This window comes from Abramis brama (assembly GCF_963993115.1).
Source record: "Abramis brama genome assembly, chromosome: 6".
Classification (NCBI taxonomy): Eukaryota; Metazoa; Chordata; class Actinopteri; order Cypriniformes; family Leuciscidae; genus Abramis; species Abramis brama.
Genome location: NC_139968.1, coordinates 37,244,940 through 37,265,633, shown reverse-complemented (window position 1 = coordinate 37,265,633; position 20,694 = coordinate 37,244,940). Strand labels below are relative to the sequence as shown.

At 35.9% G+C, this 20,694-nt stretch overlaps 2 protein-coding genes across 6 annotated transcripts in view; one reads left to right on the top strand and one right to left on the bottom strand.

The window, feature by feature from the left end:
* LOC311085924 (uncharacterized protein) overlaps nt 1–20,077 on the top strand; it is a gene marked incomplete at its 5' end in the record, with an annotated part of 115,741 nt that extends 95,664 nt beyond the window's left edge. Inside the window, 2 exons of the mRNA XM_084118542.1 lie at nt 18,962–19,014; nt 19,386–20,077. Of these exons, the coding sequence (XP_083974668.1) occupies nt 18,962–19,014; nt 19,386–19,454 (122 nt within the window). The 3' untranslated portion in view covers nt 19,455–20,077. The remainder of the gene's footprint in view (nt 1–18,961; nt 19,015–19,385) is intronic.
* Nucleotides 7,081–15,794, bottom strand: LOC311084855 (uncharacterized protein). Of its 5 annotated transcripts, XM_084117145.1 has the most exons (8): nt 15,650–15,779; nt 13,296–13,625; nt 11,371–11,721; nt 9,600–9,713; nt 9,096–9,507; nt 8,657–8,939; nt 8,244–8,312; nt 7,704–8,112 (listed from the first exon to the last, which is right to left on the bottom strand). In XM_084117145.1, the coding sequence occupies exons 1-5, from the start codon at nt 15,699–15,701 to the stop codon at nt 9,449–9,451; spliced, it is 906 nt and encodes a 301-aa protein (XP_083973271.1). In that variant the 5' UTR covers nt 15,702–15,779; the 3' UTR covers nt 7,704–8,112; nt 8,244–8,312; nt 8,657–8,939; nt 9,096–9,448. The 5 variants fall into 5 exon arrangements, with proteins under 5 accessions (XP_083973268.1, XP_083973271.1, XP_083973267.1 ...); XM_084117142.1 differs by having other exon boundaries at nt 7,081–8,112; nt 8,244–8,451; nt 8,534–9,507; XM_084117141.1 differs by having other exon boundaries at nt 8,244–8,939; nt 15,650–15,794.
* Nucleotides 20,078–20,694: the final 617 nt, after the last annotated feature.

Below are 20,694 nucleotides of genomic sequence, written 5' to 3'. Positions count from 1 at the left end.
ATTAAAATATTAAAGGATATTTACATTAATGATTTTTTTCTTCATTCTCCTGCAGCTCTAGCTTCCAGGTTGTATTTCTGCTAACATTATTTAAATTCTTCTTTATTGCAGGTGCAGTCAGGCAGAATCCCCTTACTGGAAAAGGTCAACACATTGCTGACCCTCATTGGAGACTTCTTTGCACATCAACACACTTCTCAACTCTTTACCTTTAACTTTGCCTTTAAGTTTGCTTTAACTTTCTCAATTTCTCTGTAAAGTTCTCTTTACCAAGTTACTGTGATTTATTTGTATTACTCTCATTAGACTAATTGAACATAACATTAATACATGCTTTGATCGCGTGTTTTGAACTTTGGTGTAAAAAATTAACTTTGAATGCTATTTATATTATTAATTTGTATTCTTAAATGTTTTCAACTGAATTCTACTGTAATTATTAAATTCATCTCTGTTGCTGTAATTATATTTATTTTTATGAAATGTTTTCAACTGAATACTACTGTAATTAAGTACAACACTTTAGCTGTAATTATTTAAATACTTGTCAAAATAAATTGTTTTGAGTGCATTTGTTGTTGCGTGTTTAATTTACCTGTGAGTTAATAAGACTTTAAATACTGTCAGCTGCATGTGGGCCACATAAGGGCCGTTAGATTTTAACAGAACTCAACCATACTAAAGTTGTATACCAGGCTCACATATGGGCCACATGAAATTGTAGTATTTGGCTCATGCTTGGTGGAGTTATGGCAGTCCTTTGGTTCAGTTCTGGCAAAGGAGACGTGGGCCATATCTGGGCCGGCAAACACAAACTAATCTGGGCCACAGCTCAGCTGTTTATCTGGCCCACATCTTTGCCAAAGGAAATTTGCTGACTGGGTAACGTAAGATACAAGGTAATGGAGCCTTTTATACATTTTCGTGTTTCTTTAGAAATAAACAATGGACAAATGGAGTCTTTAAACGCCTCAGATGTAAAGTTATTCGCTGTCAAAGTGACGCCAAAATGAATGGGAGTCAATGGGATGCTAACAGCAGGTGATGGTCTGCTAGCCAATGGCGGCGCCCGGGGAAGCTTCAATGTTTTCCGAAACATTGGGGGCTTGGCAAAAAGCAGTAACTCCACGTATTTAGACAAGTTTTGTTTTTGCGGGGGTGTAACATGATCAGGGTTGCCAACTCTCACGCATCTGGCGTGACAGTCACGCATTCAGCCTCAATCTCACGCTCTCACGCTTAACAAAGAAATCTCACGCTAAATTAGACATTCTTCTGTGCTGTATTTTTTTTCACTCGTGTGCACTAAATTTCAGAATTACTATAAACAATTCAGGCTCTTAACTACTGGATGGACCACTATTTATGGCGCAAATTAGTTAAAATCTCCCGGCACGCATGCGAGACAGAAACTGTAGCGCACGCACGGCGTACGGCAGCGTTGAGCATTGTAGCCAATCACTGACATGTCTGTTGAACGCATTGGCCAATCAGAGGCGTTTAAATGAGTCGCTGTCCTGAAGATGTGTTTTGCGCGAGCTCACCGAGTTCTACACTTTCGCAAACCAGTCATTATTATTGCCTATAAACTTAAGATGCAAATAAAAGATTCACTGCAATGTATTTGATATTCTTGATGCTGTTCTGATGCGCTCCATTACGCACCGCTCTGTTTGGTGTTAGGATGACTAAAAGTTCAGCGGTCTAGCTCTTCAATGTCAGAATGATTAAAGAAGTGAACGAATGCCTGGCAAAATGTAAGTGGAAAACATTTAATATTTGACTGTTTTACAATAGAAATGTTCAACTACCGACAGTATCCGGTGACGCGAATTACTCAACTTTTTTTATTTATTTACGTTACTAAATTTAGCCTTTTTGAATTGAAAATATGCTATAATTTCTTTGATTCATTTAGAGAGAATGCATGCATAATTAAAAATAAACTGTTATTTGCAAATAGTTACAATTATTTCACTAATACAATAAGCTTTTTTTTCTTTATTCCCTTAAATCGCTTTTATAATTAATTCCTTTAAATAAAAATACCCAAAAAAAATTGGGTTGGAATAACCCCCCACCCCACCCCGTTGGAGAAGTCTCACTCCGAGCTAAACTCAAAAGTTGGCAGCCCTGCATGATACTGAGTCATAATGCGTTGTGACTGATCACCCTATTAAAACCTTTACTGGGAAAAAAACCTGTCAGTGTGGAGAGATGATTCTTGGTGTACAATAGTTAAGGTTAATTGGCCATGTTAGCCATAAAAAACCTTGACACTTTTTACGGGGTTAATTAATTAGAAAGACAGGCTTTCATTGTTTATTAGAGCGCCATCTAAAGTCCAAAATTAGAATTCACATCTGGAATAACAACTCTGAATTTGACAGATAGGGTGAGCTATATATCTGCTACCCAAGTATTTGAAGGTGAGCAGCGAGCTCATTGGCTGCTGATATGGCAGGAACCAATCAGCTGCACCCTATAGATGACGATGTGATTATGAACAGGTGAGTTAAAGGACCTATTAGCCTGCACCATCTAGAGTTTCTTGCCAGTATAAGTTACACAGCAAAATCTCCCGTGTCATGTTACGCAGGAATCAGTGTATTGTCAAGCATCAGTGTGTGTGATCTCAGCATCAGTCTCTCTCTACCTCTGGAGGTGGAATATCAGGATAAAAACACCTACAGCTGTGTGCTGAACAATCCCATCAGCAACCAGACCACACATCTGGACATCAACACACTCTGTCACACATGTGCAGGTACCACAGCACTGATATTAGCAGTTATTTTGTTTCCATACAATGAAAGTTCATGGTGATTTATTGTAAAGCTCCCAAATAAGTCCGTCATATCTTTCTGTTTAAAAAAAATGGTATCATCCCAAACAGCAAAAAAGTGTCGGCCCAGATCCAGCCCATATCTGGGTATGTGTGGAATCCACGTGTACCAGTTGTGGGCCAGATCTTGGCTAACACTTTGCTGTCTGGGATTTATATATTTTTTTGACATTGAAACTACCTGTATTTTTTTCAATTTTGAGTTCCTGGCATGAGACTAAGGTCAGCTTGTTGAAAATCACTATTTTGTCATTGCTCATTTGTTATTTCAGAAGTCCACGTCCACTGTTGTAATACGGAATCTATGATATGATTGGTTGTCTCTGCTCTGGTGGGCGTGGCTACCATGTCTGTTCTGGTTTATGACATAAGATCTCCACAAGTTTGGAAGAGGAGAGAACGGATAATACGAATATTGTGAAGTATGTTGATGTTTTAAATTCAAGTTATCAATAAAATCAACAAGAGGTTTAATGTGTTGGTGCAAATGTATTAAAAAAAGATAAATGCTTTTTCAAATTATATGAAAAAGTAAACCACACTATATGAGGAAAGAAACATGGCAAGATAATGTGGTCTAAAGATAAATGTTAGTAATTCAAAACGAAGATTTTCTTACAAATGCTTTCCTCAATACTGTATATACACTGCGGCCACCTGGTGGCCAAAGTATTCTTTAATATTTCTTCAATATTAGTACATTTAATAATGTCTTAAATGCCATGCATTTTATATTCATTTGTCAATGATATATTTTAAAATGTATTTTATGCTGCTTTGCACTTATTTCCTTTAACACTGTTTTAACTGTACACAGCAAACCTGCATTTGCTCTGGCAACAACAACAAAAACATTTGTCAGGGTAATTAAACACCTTATAATTCAAACTGAAAATTAAATAGCAACTGCTAAACTGATATACATCTATGAATCATACATCATACGCCCATAATATGCGTAGGCCTATATTTATAATTAAAGGAGTGTCACAATAACAATAAGTTACAAATTCAGATTGAATGAATGATTCATTTGACCTGATGTTACCATATGTTTAAAATTGTTATTATTTAACTCAATCAATTATAATTATTATTGAAAGATTTCTGTACTAATTGTGAGTACATCTGTACATCTTACCCCAATGGTCTACTTTAATCTTTCATTACAGTTAAAATTAATTGTGTGAATTAAATCACATTTACAGCATTTGCCCACATAGACGGTGTAAATAATGTACACATCATAACACAAAAATTTGTTCTAAATATTATATGCTTTATTTGTTCTTTAAAGAGTGCAACTGTCAAAGAACAATTTTCCAGTGGTTTGTTTGTATATATTTGTAAATATTTTTCCCATTTATTTTGACAATAGAGATTTCACAGAAGTATTTTTAAGCCTGAATCAAATCATGAACCTCAAATACAAATTATACAGCATTCATTTCTCTATGGCGAAAATGAATGGGATTGTATCTTCCAGAAAACTGCTTTGTCTTTAACAGTAAAAGTGCTTCAATACCACTTTCAAAGTTATATATAGAGTACAGTCTACAGTTATGTAGATTAACAATGTAGATTAATTAACAATGTAGATTAACAAAAGCACAACCATTAATAAAAGCACTGACTATTGTTTTTGTCTAATACCATAAACATATCTACTATAATAGTTTAAATAACTGCCCTGCAAAACTGACATCAGATCAATCAGACCTACAAGGCCTATGAAAAAGAAATACAAAACCTGTGCTAATTGAAGAAATCAATGGATAAAAAGATTAAATCCAATATTTGGTAATAATATAGCATATTATAAGCAATTTTTCAGGTTGGACATTTTTGGCATTGAACACCACAAGTGTAAAAAGGTAAGAAAAAAAATCAGCAGTCATTTTACCCTGTGTAAACAAAAACATTCAGTTTTAGTCTAATGCAATAATATTAACGAACATATTCAGGAAAAAGAAAATCTCCAGGACCAAAATATCCAGAACACAACATGAGGGTTGAAGGCACATTTCAGCAAATTGCACAATAAAAGAAAATATTGCCACGCCAAACAGCTAAAATTGTCTACAGTGACTGTTAAAATTGCAGATGATACCAGATCATTTTCTACCTTTTAATGCAATATTAAAAATTAATGAAACAATCAAAAATAAAAATCTTTAAAAATAATAATAATAATAAAATCACCTGGTTGCATAAGTGTGCAATATAATTATTTATATTTGAGGGATGTCATAATGGGGGATGTTGAGAAATTAACCAACCACATCCAAACTCTTAATGAAAAGTAATTAAAATCCTCCGATTATCATTTAAGTGATGCTAATTATCCATGATTTAAAATAAGCCATTTCTGTAGTATTTTCTTAGCCATGGCCTGCAACAAGCTTAAAAATGATTTGTTGTGATCTCGTTATGAAGAGATAACATTCAGGAGAAGGGTGCACAAGTTTACAAACCATTATATGTGCCATGGAATAACATGAAGGAAGTCATCAACTGGTGGAGGCAATACCCAAACAGCAACGTCGGCCCAGATCCGGCCCACATCTGGTACGCGTTGAATCCACACGAACAGTACCAGACAGTACATGTGGCCTGGATCTGGGAAGACATTATGTTGCTGTCTAGGTAGGGTAACAATGACAAAATGTATCAAGGACGCTGCCAAGAGACTTACAGTAACATTAAAAGAGCTGCATGAATGTCTGGAAAGTAATGGTCATTTGCTGCATGTGAAAACAACATTCTAAACCAAAAATCTAAGCCCACCCAAATTTTGACTAAATGCTTTATGGTCTGACTGAACATAATTACCAACCACGCGGATAGTTCATAATATCAGAACATTTGGCACAAAACCTGTAGGCCTCCATTAAAAACCTCATGATGAATAAGTCATTAAAAATATGGTTTCAGATTAGGAAGAAGACTGATTTGGAAAGGCCCATTCTGAAGCAAGACTTCAAAAAACTTAAAGAATGTTTTGAAGAGGGCTGGAGATCTCCTGCAATATGATCAATCTAAAGCTCTTTTGCAAGGAAGAGTGGTAAACATTTTCAAATCAAGATGTGCTAAGTTGATGGACATTTTCAAAAAGACTGGCTGCTGAATTAAAAGCAAATGGTGTTTCAACCAAGTTAAGTTAAAGGGTGTGCACACTTCTGCAACCAGGTTACTGTGTCTTTTATTTATATTTGTTTGTTACATGAATTTTGTTGGTTTAAAACGAGGAAAAAGGTCTGACATGATTTTACTTGGATTCAATTTTGTTACATCTCAATAGTCTGCAATTGTAACAGGGGTGTGTACACTTTTATAGCCATTGTAGACATCCAGTAGCAGGTCATTTAAATCTGCTTTTAAAAGTGCTTTATCATGGTATTGTTTGGTAACAATGGATTAACTATTATCCTGGGGCCTATACCATGAAGCCGGTTTAGGTGGCTAGCCAGCTATGTTTCAGCTTAGTTTCCGCCAACCCTGGGTTTCAGGTACTATGAAAGTAGCTTGGCTTTAATCGGTGTTCGTCGCCATGGTATCTTACGCTGCACGGCTAACCTGCTCCGGTGCAGGTTATGTTCTGGATTCAAGATCTCAGACTGAAGTTTGACCAATCAGCTGAGAGCAAAGAAACATATAGGTGACGTAACTTATTCCCAGTGTCTGTTGCAATGACTTCACCTTGTCTTCCAAATCCGGTGGACATCTCAGCGCAAATTGTTTGACGAGCACTTCGTAGAAAAAGAGTTTTTAGCCAGACAAAATCCCCTTGCCTTTCCTGATAGTTACTTGTATGAAAGATACAGATTTTCCGTGGAAGGAATGTCTTATCTTTGCGAACTTCTTGAGCCGCACATAAAGAATTTAACACGTCGAATTCATGCACTTACTGTACCGCAAATGGTATTGCGTTGCGTTTTTTTGCAAGTGGTACATTCTTGCACGATGACGCACAGAAGCTAGGGGAAAACACGGTTTGTCAAACCATTCGCAAGGTGGTCCTCGCTCTGCAGGAGTACATGAATAGTTTCATTAATAGTGTTCCCCGGACATTTATCGACCATGTCCATAAAAGAGGGCTTTTATAAAATTGCCGGTAAGATATATTGATAGGGTGACATCACATGAACACATTTTTTTCAAAAAGCAAATTTCACAAATGTACCATCCAATATAATACATTTTAAGAATTATTTTAAATCTTTTTTATTATTATTCTGTTAATCTTATGATAGGATTCCCTAGAGTCATTGCAACATGTCTATTGCTCCAATCTCCACTGCTCTAGGGGAACATGATGCAGATTATGTTAATAGGAAGACCTATCACAGCCTTAATGTTCAGGTAGAGATGATGTGAATATGTGAGATGATTATTTTCTGTGAGATGAATCTTTAAATTAATAGTAACATTAACAGATATAACAATGATCTACTAAACATTTCATCTGCAGATGACTTGTGGTCATGAACGTATGATCACAAGTTTGGATGCCAAATGGCCTGGCTCAGTGCTTGACTCACAAACTTTCCATGAGTCTGTGTTGTGTCAGCACTTTGAGGAAAGCAAGTTAAATTTGGTACAGTACAAAACACTGTTAATTTGAACTGAGATATAAAAACCTACACAATAACCCCCTATCATGACCCTCAGACAGGGTCACAGCACTGCTTCAATGTGGCCCTCAGTAAAACCAGAGTGAAGATAGAAATGACCTTTGGCATCCTAAAGGCACATTTTAACTGTGTTCGGCGCTTAAGAGTCACCAGAGTGGGCATCACAGATAGTGGCTGCATGTGCCATTCTGCACAATATAGCCACCAGTAGAAAGGCGCGAGAAACACCACAAAACCAGCTTCTCCCCGATGAAACTGACCCGATCACACTTGACCACCCAGCTGGTGCAGATGTAGATGCAATCACCATACAATATTACACTTAATAAAAGCACATTGAAACTGCAGATAGGTCTCAAACTGTTTTATTGGTTTTGTGGGATGGGAGGGAGAAAGAGAGCAAGAGAAATGTGCAATAATAAATATTCATACTAAAGTGTAACTGGGTTAAATAAGTTCACATACTGAGATCAGTTTTATCCAGCTGTTTGATCTCCATTTTTTTTTTTTTTTTTGGAGCCTCCTCAGCTCACAGTCAGCTCCTTTAGTGAACAGTCTAGTTCAAGTCTCCTTTAGTGTGCAGTCTAGTTCAAGACTCCTTTTGTACAGGGCCCTGACTGAGTCTGTTTCCACCTGAAACATAATTCCACCACAAACATAATCATTACAAGTTTTCTGGAGGCTCATCAAATCACAAAAAGTTCCTTGACTTCCTACAAACACAGGACTGACTGTAATTTATGTCAAGGGTTTTAAATCCTTACCTTGTTCACATTTCTTCTGAAGCCCATTGAGGTAGAGGCCTCAGTTTCTGGGGAAGGTTGTGAAAAATCCTACAATAAAAGAGATGTGTAAGGGCCAGTCCCTTTTTTATGCCACACATTCAAATGTTTGCCATAATAAAAAGACCAGTGCATTCACATCAGCAACTGTCTCAGAACACACAGACAGAGTGTCTTCATTTCCTCCACCCTAATAAATAAAAATAGGCCAATGTAAAGCATAACTGTTGTAAAGCAGGTTATGTTTGGTGTTCTGTCTGCTGCATACTGACCTCTGTGTGGGAGACTGTGTGTATGTGTGCTGGCTTCAACAGGGGCACTGTATTTCCCTCTACTGCAGAACATACAGTCAGCCATATTTAAAACTTAAAAGTAGTAATGTATTGCACACGTACCCAGTGTTACTTGCTTAGAGGAGCCAGCACCAGGGTCAGATTGTACAGCACCTGTAATCCCATCCATAATCGGCCATCCCTTATTGCCTACTCAGAGCCAACTCCTCCGCCAGTGTATTTCATGTTTTCTGAATTTAGCTCTTTCTGTTTGCTGCAAATAAGTGTTTGTGATAAAATGTTCACAAAAGTAATAAAAGGTTGTGGTAAATACTCACCACTTTTAATTATATTTTTATATTTTGTCTTTATCTGCTGCCAAGAACATTTGGAGTTGGGGTTGCATCTAAAAATCAATGAATATTAATCTTTCTTAGTACATACATGCACATTTTTTATATATTATAAAAATTGGCTATAGGCTATATTACACATATAGGCTACACATACATATATACATACATAATTTTACATAAATATAGAACGTATTTGTTTAACTTACACATTAAACATCAGCAATCTTTCTCCAACAGTCTTCTCTTGCTTTGGCAGCAGAGACCGTATTGTTTCGAGCTTGAAATACATATTTAAATTCATCGTAAATTCTGAATGATTATCTCTTGCTCCTCCGCGGAAAAATATATCGCTCTCGCTCTACCCGCGATTGGTTGTTCAGTGTCGACGTCACTCTTTTATGTGCACGCGCGCGTGGAGTAATCATAGCTTAAGGATCAAAGCCTGAGTTGACAAAGAAAGTTGATGAGCTGCATCATGGTACCAATAAAGCCTGATTGCATCGGTTTGGTTTTGTCAACTCAAAACTAATCCTGTAACCCCGAGTTTGTTCAGCTACCTTCATGGTACAGGGCCCTGATTCAGTGGGTGTACTGTTGGGTCGTCATAATCTGAAAGACCTGAAAATGAATCACACACATAATTAAATACTAATTTTGCACAATAAAGATGATGTTTTCCTCTCACTACAGTATCTGTAAGTGATACTTGCCATTTCTGGAGCTCCTGCAGTGGCGATAGTAAATCACACCAGCAACTGTAGCTACAAACACCAGAAGAACAGCAACAGATATTCCTGCTACAACAGCTGAAGAAGGACCTGAACCTAGATCAGCAAAAGACAGACAGTCAGTGAATCTGTCAGATTGATCTAGAACAAACACAATGAGATATCAGAAGGTCTGAGAGAGTATGTCAAGTCAAGTCAAGTCAAGTTTATTTATATAGCGCTTTTCACAACACAGGTTGTATCAAAGCAGCTTCACAGTAATAAATTAGAACAATACATCAATGTTTGTTTCTAGTGGAACGTCTACGTTTGGTAATGCTGATCAATAGTATCGTTGATTGATTAATTAAATTAAATATCCCCAAATATCCCCAGTATGTGAATCTCATTCAGTTTAAAGTGGAAAACTATTTCATGCAGAAGTACCATCCCAGCTAACACATTTTTGTTCTACGTTTTGGTTATGGAAACGTAAAAACGTTCAGTTTTCTCGAAACTTTAGTGGAACGTTTAAGGTTACTATGATGTTCCTGAAATGTTCTTTCAACTTGATTGTTATTAACAACTCAACATAGAATGTTGATTGGTAACATTCCAAGAACATAAAACTCCAGTTTCCTTAATATTAATAGAACATCATTTAAAGGTTAGTATGATGTTCCTGAAAACACTCTTTTAAACATTCAAACACCTGCACACAAGAACTACAAGCTACATCCTTAGATGAAATCAACTGAAGATAAAAGACATTAAATCTCTGAAGATCTCAGCAGAAGATGATTAAACAACTCCACAAACACAATTACCAACTTTACTTATTACTAACCAGACTGACTTTATTTCTACATCTACAGTGGCTCTTATTGAGAATTAGAGGTTTAGATGTTGATAATTTTTTGAAAATATTTCATTTGAAGTCACCATCAGCCCAACTACAGGAAACACTGTTTCCTGGTACTGTCAAATGTTTGTTCCTGCTACAGTGTTATTTTAACTCTCTGTAGTGTGGAAACATGTGAACACTGAATGGTGTTAATGAATCACCAGGGATTCTGCATTGTTTAAGCCAGAATGTTAGTGGTCCTTAATATTTAAAGGACGTTTGAGGAATGATGTTCACAGAATGTTTTCTGCCAGCATTATGAGAACATTCATTCAATACTAATGACAATACGTGGTGATTTCATGAAGATTGTTTTGAAAGTGTTTATAACACTTGCATAACCTTTACATACATTTTAGAGAAAAGTTAGGAAGAATAACTATGGTACAGACTAAACTTTCCCACGTTCCAAGGATGATCTTTTAAAACAGCCACACAACCGTATTCATTTGAAGTTATTGTTATTCTAATGTTTAAAGGATGTTCTAAGAATGTTTTCTCCCAACATGAGGACATTTTAAAAACCTTCAACAAACAATGTATAAATACGTTTTTGTGAAAACCTTTTGAGAACATTATTGAGGACCAGACAACATTGATCAAACATTCTATTAACATAACTGGAAGTAAGTTTGTTCGTAACTTTGAGAGAACCTTGCCAGAACATTAGCTAAAGTTATTTTCCCTGTTAGCTTGGGCTGCTACAGTTCCAAGTCATCAAGATAGTATATACACACCCTCACTGTGGAATATAAAGAAACATGATATTGTTACATTAAAAAGTACCAATATCATGTTTCTTTAAATTCTACAGTGAGGGTGTTTTCACTGCCAGATGGACAATTGCCTGAATGACTAAATTACACTTACCAATGACAATAACGTCAAAGCTCTTTACACTGCTGACGCTGCGACGACGGCGACGGAGGCTGCTTCTGCTGATCTGTAGTTTATAGAGTCCAGAGTCTGTTGTTCTGGTGTCTGTGATGGTCAGAGATCCAGTCTGATGATCCAGCTTCAGTCTGTCTCTGAATCTCTCATGACAATGAAAATCTGTGCAAGTCTTATTGGGATCTCCACTGATTTTAGCGATGGAAGTGTCATTAAAATACCATGTCATCACATCATTTGGGTTGTTTATTACACCAGGATCTAAAGTGACAGGTTCTCCCCGCTTCACAGATTTTTTCTTCATTTGATCTTGTTCAGCAGCAGAAACACCTGAAACACAAACCAACAGATAATTGAAGGGGAAAGAAACACCACAACGAGAAAAAAAAACTTGAAAATATTTGCGCAAACTGCACATTCTTTTTTGACCTTCAGTCTGTAAAGCAACTCTAGAATGGTACAGGCTATAAAAAATGCATTTATGCACTAGAATGCTTCAGATCCAACACATGACCAGAGGAATTTCAACAAAACACTATTCTACCAAATTCGATGAGTTATTTTTTTGAACCTGTCCCAGGCAATTTGTCAAATTTACACAAAATTTGGCATATATCACCTAGGTGTCATGGGCCATCTGTTCTTGTGTTTGTTTTGGGGTGCATGGGTTTTGGTTCAGTTTCATGTGGTTGTTTGTTTCCATGGTTTTTCTTTTGATTGATTATGTTGGATACCTGGTGATCGTTTTGTTAATTAGTTTGTTTGGATATTTCAGCCCTGTGTTTCTTTCAGTCCATTGTCTGTTCTCAGACATACTGGTTGTTCTGCTCATGGTTTACCAGTCTTAGGTCCTGTCCACGGGTATTTTCAAAACCACAGCTTTTTCTATGCAGTTTGGCCGTTCGCCCACAAGCAAATGCAGTATCCGGTCACTGAAATCAATTTTTTTCGAAAACTCCTGCCAGGGTGAAGATTCTTAGAAACTACAGTTGTGTTGTCACGTAGACGGTGAAACCGGAGATTTTGGCTTGTGACGTCGGAGTGCACACTGTTTGTTTGACACCAGACTGTGCACCACTATCTCCTTTGTTTAAATGAGGCGAGTCTGTGCATTGGCAGACATAGCCAAAATATTGCTGCTAATAGCTGTGCAAACAGGGCTTATACCATACATATACAGTTACATGCACAGTTCTCCCATTATATTGTGGAACAGAGGCATCAGATTGCAATACTACACAGCTCACTGCTTATGACAACATGTTGTTAGCCTACCAGAACCGGTTATAACCTTTTTTTCAGGCTTGATTGGCCAACGAGGCTTTACGGTTAGGGTTTTATCAACACCTGTTGGATTGGCATGCTCTTGACAGCGCTTCACAGTGAATATATATGAGTAATATATCAAAACACCACGGTCAAAACACTGTGGTGTAGACAGTTTGATGTCGGGATATTCCTACATTCAGCCAGGTTTATTAAAGCCAACCAACCCTGTGACGTAAAATTAATAACTTTTTTACAACAAAAATGAAATGAACTTAAGCTGGACTATGCCACTATTTTCTTCTAGATCTGCTGTACAGCCGAAAACAAACTTTGTTGCGTTCTTTTCCTGTTATCACTGTAAAGCTGCTTTGAAACAATCAGTATTGTAAAAAGCGCTATATAAATAAAGGTGACACTAGGGACTGTTCAGTGAAAGTGTTTTTCTGGACTTTTTTTTTTTTTTTTTGGCCTACAATGACTAATTTATTGACAAAATGTATCTATTTCCAAAGATAATTGGTGCTATAATCTAAGAAACTTAAACAAACAAAAAAAAAGCAGCTCTAATTGTCACTGTTTCAAAAAATGTGACTTAAACATATAATCTGCATTTAAACATTTGTTACATGACTTACCAGTAACAGAAACACTGAAGATCTTTTCACTGATGCTGCTGATGCTGAAGATCTTTAGTTGATAAACTCCAGAGTCTGTGTTTTGAATGTTTGTGATGGTCAGAGATCCAGTCTGATGATCCAGCTTCAGTCTGTCTCTGAATCTCTCAGTATCTTCATTACACTGAACATCTGTACAAGTTTTACTGAGATCTCCATTGATTTGAGCAATGCGAGTGTCATTAAAATACCATCTAATTCTGTCTTGTTGGGTTTTTACAACACCAGTGTTTAGAGTGACTGAATCTCCCTCCATCACTGACACTTCATCTGAACCAACACCAGACACACCTGAAGAAGAAATTAATTTGTGATAATGTGGAAAAAATATACAATAGCAAAAAAAGTGGTGTGAATTTATATAAAACAGAAAACATATCATAAAAATTGTGGGTAAAAACAGAGCCTGGATTAAAAATGTAATGCATGACACATGCAAACAATGCATAATGGATTTACATATTCACTCATCAGACAAACATACAGGAGTCTCATCGATAATTTTAAACAGCTTAATTAACATCATTTAACTGACATCCTGATCCATATTTTACCTCCCTTCCCTATACATTTGGGCATTCATATATCCGAGAAATTCACCAGATTGCACAAAAACTCACCGCAGCACTTTCCTAAACATCTGCATTTCACTTTGTACATTGAGACCAGCAATGCTAATTTGATCTAATATTTAATGATTTTTAAATGTTATAGGTTTATGTAGTAATAAATAAAATTACTAAGGGTGGATCTACAAAATTATTTATGACAGGGGGTGGCAACATAAAAGCATGACCTTGTGGATTTATGGCCTGATGTACACATTTGTCTCAGTGAATTTGAGAGACAGTTGCAGTAATCATCTATACTGTTTAAAATAATGTTAATGAATTACAACATATTAATATCCAGGGCACCAAGACCTATCTAAACACATCAACCGATTCTAAATTGAGCTTGTAAGAGCAGGTCTATCATAAACAGAAGACTACTGTATGTGGACATAATGGAAGGTCACCCAGAGCACCCATGTAACCATTTAGCAACAGACTAGCAACCACCCAGACTACCCAAGCAACTGCATAGCAACACCCTAGCAACCGCCTACTGTATCTGTATATCCTGACCTTCAAATTTCAAACCATTTTATATTTAAACTAGACAACCTTTTCAAACCAATAAACGTAGTCTTTCAAACTGAAATAACTTTTAGTTAATTAATAACTCTTCAGCAGTCTGAGAATCCACGTATCACAAGAAAATAGTTATGGTACTCGACAAAAGTCAAAATTATAAAGGAGAATGGTTGTGGAAAATATTACAATAGACATGTATCTGAATGGGATTTTCTCCTACCCTCACAACCCCACACATTTATAAGATTTTTAAAACAAAACAAAACCACTTTTATTATATATTTTCCCACAAAATGTGTTGCTCCATCAATGTTCAATAAAACATTTTTTTTTCCTGCAAACATTTTCTTTAAGGTGCTTTTACCCCTTTTGTGCCCTACATATAAGAATACATCAGAAAATATATGTATTGCTCATTTTAACTACATTTAGACCCAAATAGGCTAATGTGTGTCACGGAGCGCGCGCCTGTCACTGAGCGCACGCCTTCACCTCTCTCCGGTCTCGTTCGCTCCTTGTCACCTGAATTCTAGAACTGCAATTCCCATCCTTCCCCCCTGCTATCATTATCATTAGTTCCCAGCCCTGTTTGGGTTTGCCACTCAGCATCATCACATCCACCTGTTAATCATTATCCACCCTATATCTGGACTGCCTTGTTCTTTGTTCCTTTGTGAAGTGTTGTTTTGCCACGCTGCATGTTGCTACGTGTTTCCTTGGTGTTTTATGCTTAGTGCTCCCTTGTTTCGTTACCTGCTTCAATAAAGTTCTGCAGATGGATCCGACTGCCTCCACTTCGTCATTACAATGTGTATGCATTTGACAGAAGCTATAATATAATATGACCACATACATCACAAACACATTTCACCTAAATGTATCCTCGAATTAAAACAACAAAAAATAATAAATAATTAATCTCTTTCGAATATAAAGTGATCTCAGTCATCTGACACAAAATGAAACTAGGTCAAATTCGTCGTTCGAAAGAGTGATTGTGACTAATAAATGTTTTACTATACACAAGCACAAAACACACACCAGAGAAATGAAAACAGCCTAATAAAATACTTTTCTATCTAATGTAAAGCAATTATAGCTGACACAAAATGAAACTGCGTCGCGTTCTTTGTTCGTTTTATCGGCGGTAAAAGAGATTGTAACAAATAAATGTCTTACCTTGGTCAAGAAAAAACACAGGTACTGACAGCAAAATAAAGAGAAGCTTCATTTTCACCACCTTTTGTCCGAAAATTAAATGCAGATTTTGTGAAATAAAAATGTCTGGTTCTTCCGCATTAACGCCTAAGTGAAAGTAAACTTTGGTACTGATGTGAGTCAGTGAGTAGGCTGGCCTACAGATCTGCCGCTACAGATTTTCCCCTAAAAAGGGAGAGAGATTTTTAATTACAAATATATAAAATGTTGGCAACACAAGAATTGAATTTGTTATTTTCATTTGTTTTATCAAGATACACAATTCTTCTTACACATTTCACTGTCAACCCAATAGAACATAGTCACAGTGAAAAATAAATATGACATCTGTCACTCAAAATTATAAGCAAAAAAAAAATAAAAAAATTAAAAAATAATAATAAGCAACAATTTTTTGGCTTAGCTATAGGCAACTGGAAAATGAAATACGTTTTACCTAACTATTTAAAAATATTTTAAACATGCTGTACGAGTGAGATCTTACAGATTGTTGAAGGTTCCATGAACTGTAAGATGATCAGCTATCAATCTGTTTATGTTATCAATAATGCATTATGGGTAAGAATCCTGTTTGACTTCTGCAAACATAAGTTTGGCTTCAGTATTTTATTTAATTGTACATCAGTTCTATCTGGAGAGGAAGTCAGACTGTGAGGTTAATAACTACTATAGGACAGGAAGAAGCTCTCCGCCTAAGTTACATGCACACATTTGTCTTAAACTTCAAAACACATTTCTAAAGAAATCAAACCACAGCAGGTTTCAGTTTGACTGCTGAATAGCTATAGCTATATATAGTCATGTAAAACTGATAATGTGTGGTTTTCAACTTTTTTGTTTTGCCAAACACAACAATTGACAATCGAGTTATTATAACTATAATAAATTCTGTTGTGATTAAATTCAGGGAGATCCACTCCATATTCTTCTTCTTTCGATACATGTTAAATACAGGCCATTTAAAAAAATATCAGTGTTAAATGATAAAGAATTAGGAATGTATGTTTTCTGCCATTAAGTTAAAGTCATCAAACAGTTATGACCATAACCATACTTTATATATCATATAACTATACACATCATGTGATCAGAGAGTGTGTGTGTGAACTATAGGAGGGGTTAAGTCTGTCAGGGGACGATTCAGATTCACACATCAGATTAACAGAGTGTCAGAGTGTTTTTGGTACACAGTTCAGACACAGACAAATGTTTCCCGTGTTTGTTTTGTTCTGTTTGTGTGGTTGGCGTCTGAATGGTAAGTTATAAAAACATTTTACGGCTTCATTTTTCAGTTCAAGAGCAATAAGCTTCTGAAACTGTTCAAATTACACTGCTTTCATGAGACATTAATGTGAGATCTACTTTGGATTCAGCTCTCGGTTCGTGATCTCTGTTTGGGTAGAAATCAGGGAATTTTGAAAAGTCTTGTAATAGTAATAATTTTCCATGACTATTAACACTTCACATTAAAAATCAGAAAAGTAATGGAGATTTCTTAAGAATGTAAACTAAAACTATTGGAGGCTTTGTAATCTTCGGTTGCTTTCAAATGTCAGGTATTTTTTTGGTTAAATAAATATTTAACCAAAAATCTGATAAAATAGATATTTAAATAGATTAATAAATATTTATAAATATCTATTTAAATAAATATTAAGTTATTGGTTCACTAATATCTGTTTGTTCATTAAATCATCTTTAATTTACTTATGTGTGTCTGATGCTGTTCTACAACTTACATTTAAAGGTTACAAATTACAGCTAAATTCAGGCCTTATTAACAACATGAACCTTAATCTGTGATTCATCTGATTTTATGTTTGTTCTCCAGGTGTGTTTGGTGATTCAGTGTCAGTGATGGAGGGAGATTCTGTTACTCTAAACACTGATGTTACTGAAATACATGAAGACGACTACATACTGTGGAAATATGGGGCTGAAAATTCTATGATAGCTCAAATCAGTAGAGCTGATTTAATCTTCTCCACATATGATGATGTTCCTGATGGGAGATTCAGAGACAGACTGAAGCTGGACGATCAAACTGGATCTCTGACCATCACAAACACCACAACTGAACATACTGGAGATTATCAACTAGAGATTACTAGAGCAAAACTGACATCAAAAACATTCAGTGTTTCTGTCTATGGTGAGTAGAAATCATTTGTCCTTTACATATTCTTATTTTATTGTTTACATACTGTAAAGTTTACAAATTTTGTAGTTTGAGATGACAGACGTTATAAACACTCACTCAACACAATGAAATGAAAATGAGATTGTTGATTAGATTTACCTATTTCTGTTTATTCTCTCATGTTTTCCAGCTCCTCTTGTCACTCCTAACATTACCAGAGATTGTTCTTCTTCATCATCATCATCATCATTATGTTCATTGGTGTGTTCATCAGTGTTGAATGTGTGTGATGCGACTCTCTCCTGGTACGCAGGAATCAGTGTATTGTCCAGCATCAGTGTGTGTGATCTCAGCATCAGTCTCTCTCTACCTCTGGAGGTGGAATATCAGGATAAAAACACCTACAGCTGTGTGCTGAACAATCCCATCAGCAACCAGACCACACATCTGGACATCAACACACTCTGTCACACATGTGCAGGTACCACAGCACTGATGATATATGTGTGTGTTTACTGACCTGATCTCTGTCTTGTGTAGTAGATCAGACTGATGTATTCACTTCTTTCTTTTACAGCACCGGACACACAGTCTTCTTCACACTCTCCAGTGTCTCTGATAGTGTTGATCTCTGCTGGATCTCTGATGATTGTTGTTATAGTCGTGATATTCTGCATCTGCAGGAAATGTAGGAAAACTGATCAAGAAGGCAAGTGTAACCTATCATTTTAAACAAGTATTATAATAAATAATACTTTAAATGTACAGTCTAAATATTATAAACAAAATCTAATTATCATTTAGTCACAGTTATTCTCATAAATTTTCTAGATAATGCCCTCTAGTTCCTTTTTATGGAAAGAAACCAAATTAATATAGTGTTATAAATGTATTGTAATATAGTGTATAAATGTAATGTTATTAAATTTGGCAGTTATTACACTCATGTAAAAATACATGTCCATGTCTGAATAATATCACTGAATGTCGCACATTTCTCAATCTAAATGAAAACAAAATTATAAATCTGCATTAATTCAATAATAAATCAACTTCACTGCCCTAAGTTGTAAACTCAGCTAGCAAAGATATAGTTTTGTTGTTCTAATGAATCCATTATTACTGTTATGCAGAAGAGATCACTTACGCTGAGCCAACATTCTACAAAAGAAAAGCACATAAATCGGTAAGATCATTTATTCCTAATTTATGTTGTGTGTCTGTGTATCGTTTCAGTGGTGAGTCAGGTATACTTGGCATCAGGTATATTAGGCTGCTGTCACTTTAAGACCTGACGCACAGATCCATTATACTGTTACACGTGTTTTCTTTTCCTTTTTTTTCTCACAATTGCAAGATTATCTTGCAATTAAGACATTTTTCGCAGAATTGAGAAAAATTGCATTTTAAATATTTTTTTACTCCGCAGTGAACAAAAACAAACAAACAAACAAACAAACAAGCGGGCAATTCTTAGAAGAAAAGTCAGAAAATGTGAGATACAGTACCGAAAAAGTGAGATAAAAAGTTATTTTTTGTCGTTGTTTTTTTATACAGAAAATAAAAGCGGAAGATCATGTGGAAGAGGATGATGTGGTGTACATTTCTGTCGCCATGAGTAGATGATCAAAAACCTTTTTCTGAAAACCAGATCCAGCTTGCTCTACGAACCTTTAGTCTGTGGTTGAGTTTTGGGATTCAGAATCATTACATGTAGCAAGAGACACAAATTCCAGTGGTGTAAAGTATTGGAGTATTAGTTACTGTCCTCAAGTATATTTTTGGTTACTTTGTAGTTTTACTGAGTATCAAAGATATTAGCAACTTTTACTTTCTACTTGAGTACCTTTATGAACAAGTATATGTACTTCACATTTGTCATAAGTAATGCAGTATCTCATTACATTTTGCATGGCACCTAACTTATTCTGCAGCACAGCAGTTTATTGCTGCGATAAAGAAGTGATATCGCCATCTACAGGGCATTGAAGGTACTATAACTTGTGCGTTTTGCCCTTACTCGCACAAACTTGTCAACATGGCTGCTTTACATGAATGCAAGTGCATTATATGCTGAATCGCACGTGTTTCATATATGAGATGAGGCTGAAGCCAGGACGTCCAGTGCAAGGAAGCTTTGACTTTTTTTTTACTTAGCATCATTTTATTTATCCATTATATTGAAGAGACTTTTACTTATGCTCTTTTTGAGCACCTGAGCTTAACTGAGACTTGAGTATTTGTAGATGTTTAAGCAGCCTTGATTTATTGCAATAGTGAGGTGTTCAGATTTATTTTGATTTTAGAAAATAAATGTGATCGCTTTCCTCACAAATCAACTGTTTGTTGTTTTTCATTGACATGTCTCTTTGGTGTTGAGGACTAGTTCATCTTTGAGCCTACTTTCAGTATGAGTAAATGAGTACTGTTAAAATCAGATAGCCTACTCTAAGACTTTTACTCAAGTGTAACTTGTAATGGAGTCATTTTCACTGTAAGGTATCTGTACTTTTACTCAAGTATTTCAGGTACTCTTTACACCTCTGGCTAATTCTGAAAGAAAGAAATTTCATAAAATCCCAGCAGAGATACAGAAGGATGACTCTGAGGGCTTTGAAGTGTGACGTTGAGAGATGGACGAATGAAGCGCTCTCCTAAAGACTTTGATTTATAATTCAGTGACTTCTAGCAAACTATCTAAATCTAGTGGTACATTGGAGCATTTTCATGTTTGACTCTTAAAGCCTCAAAACTATTTTGTTTTCTATTAGAAAAAGTCTAAACACAACAACAAGCAAACACTTAGCTTTCTCATAATCAATAAATTATAATAAGCAGGACTAGGTCAAATTAATGGGACTTTGTA

Excerpts from the sequence above, each read along its gene's own strand:
- LOC311084855 (XM_084117141.1), bottom strand. The coding sequence starts at position 15,701 with ATGAAGCTTCTCTTTATTTTGCTGTCAGTACCTGTGTTTTTTCTTGAC. Across the intron at positions 9,714-11,370 it reads CTTTGACGTTATTGTCATTG|GTTCAGGTCCTTCTTCAGCT; the intron begins GTAAGTGTAATT and ends TTGCTGATCTAG. Across the intron at positions 9,508-9,599 it reads CTGCAGGAGCTCCAGAAATG|GTCTTTCAGATTATGACGAC; the intron begins GCAAGTATCACT and ends ATTCATTTTCAG.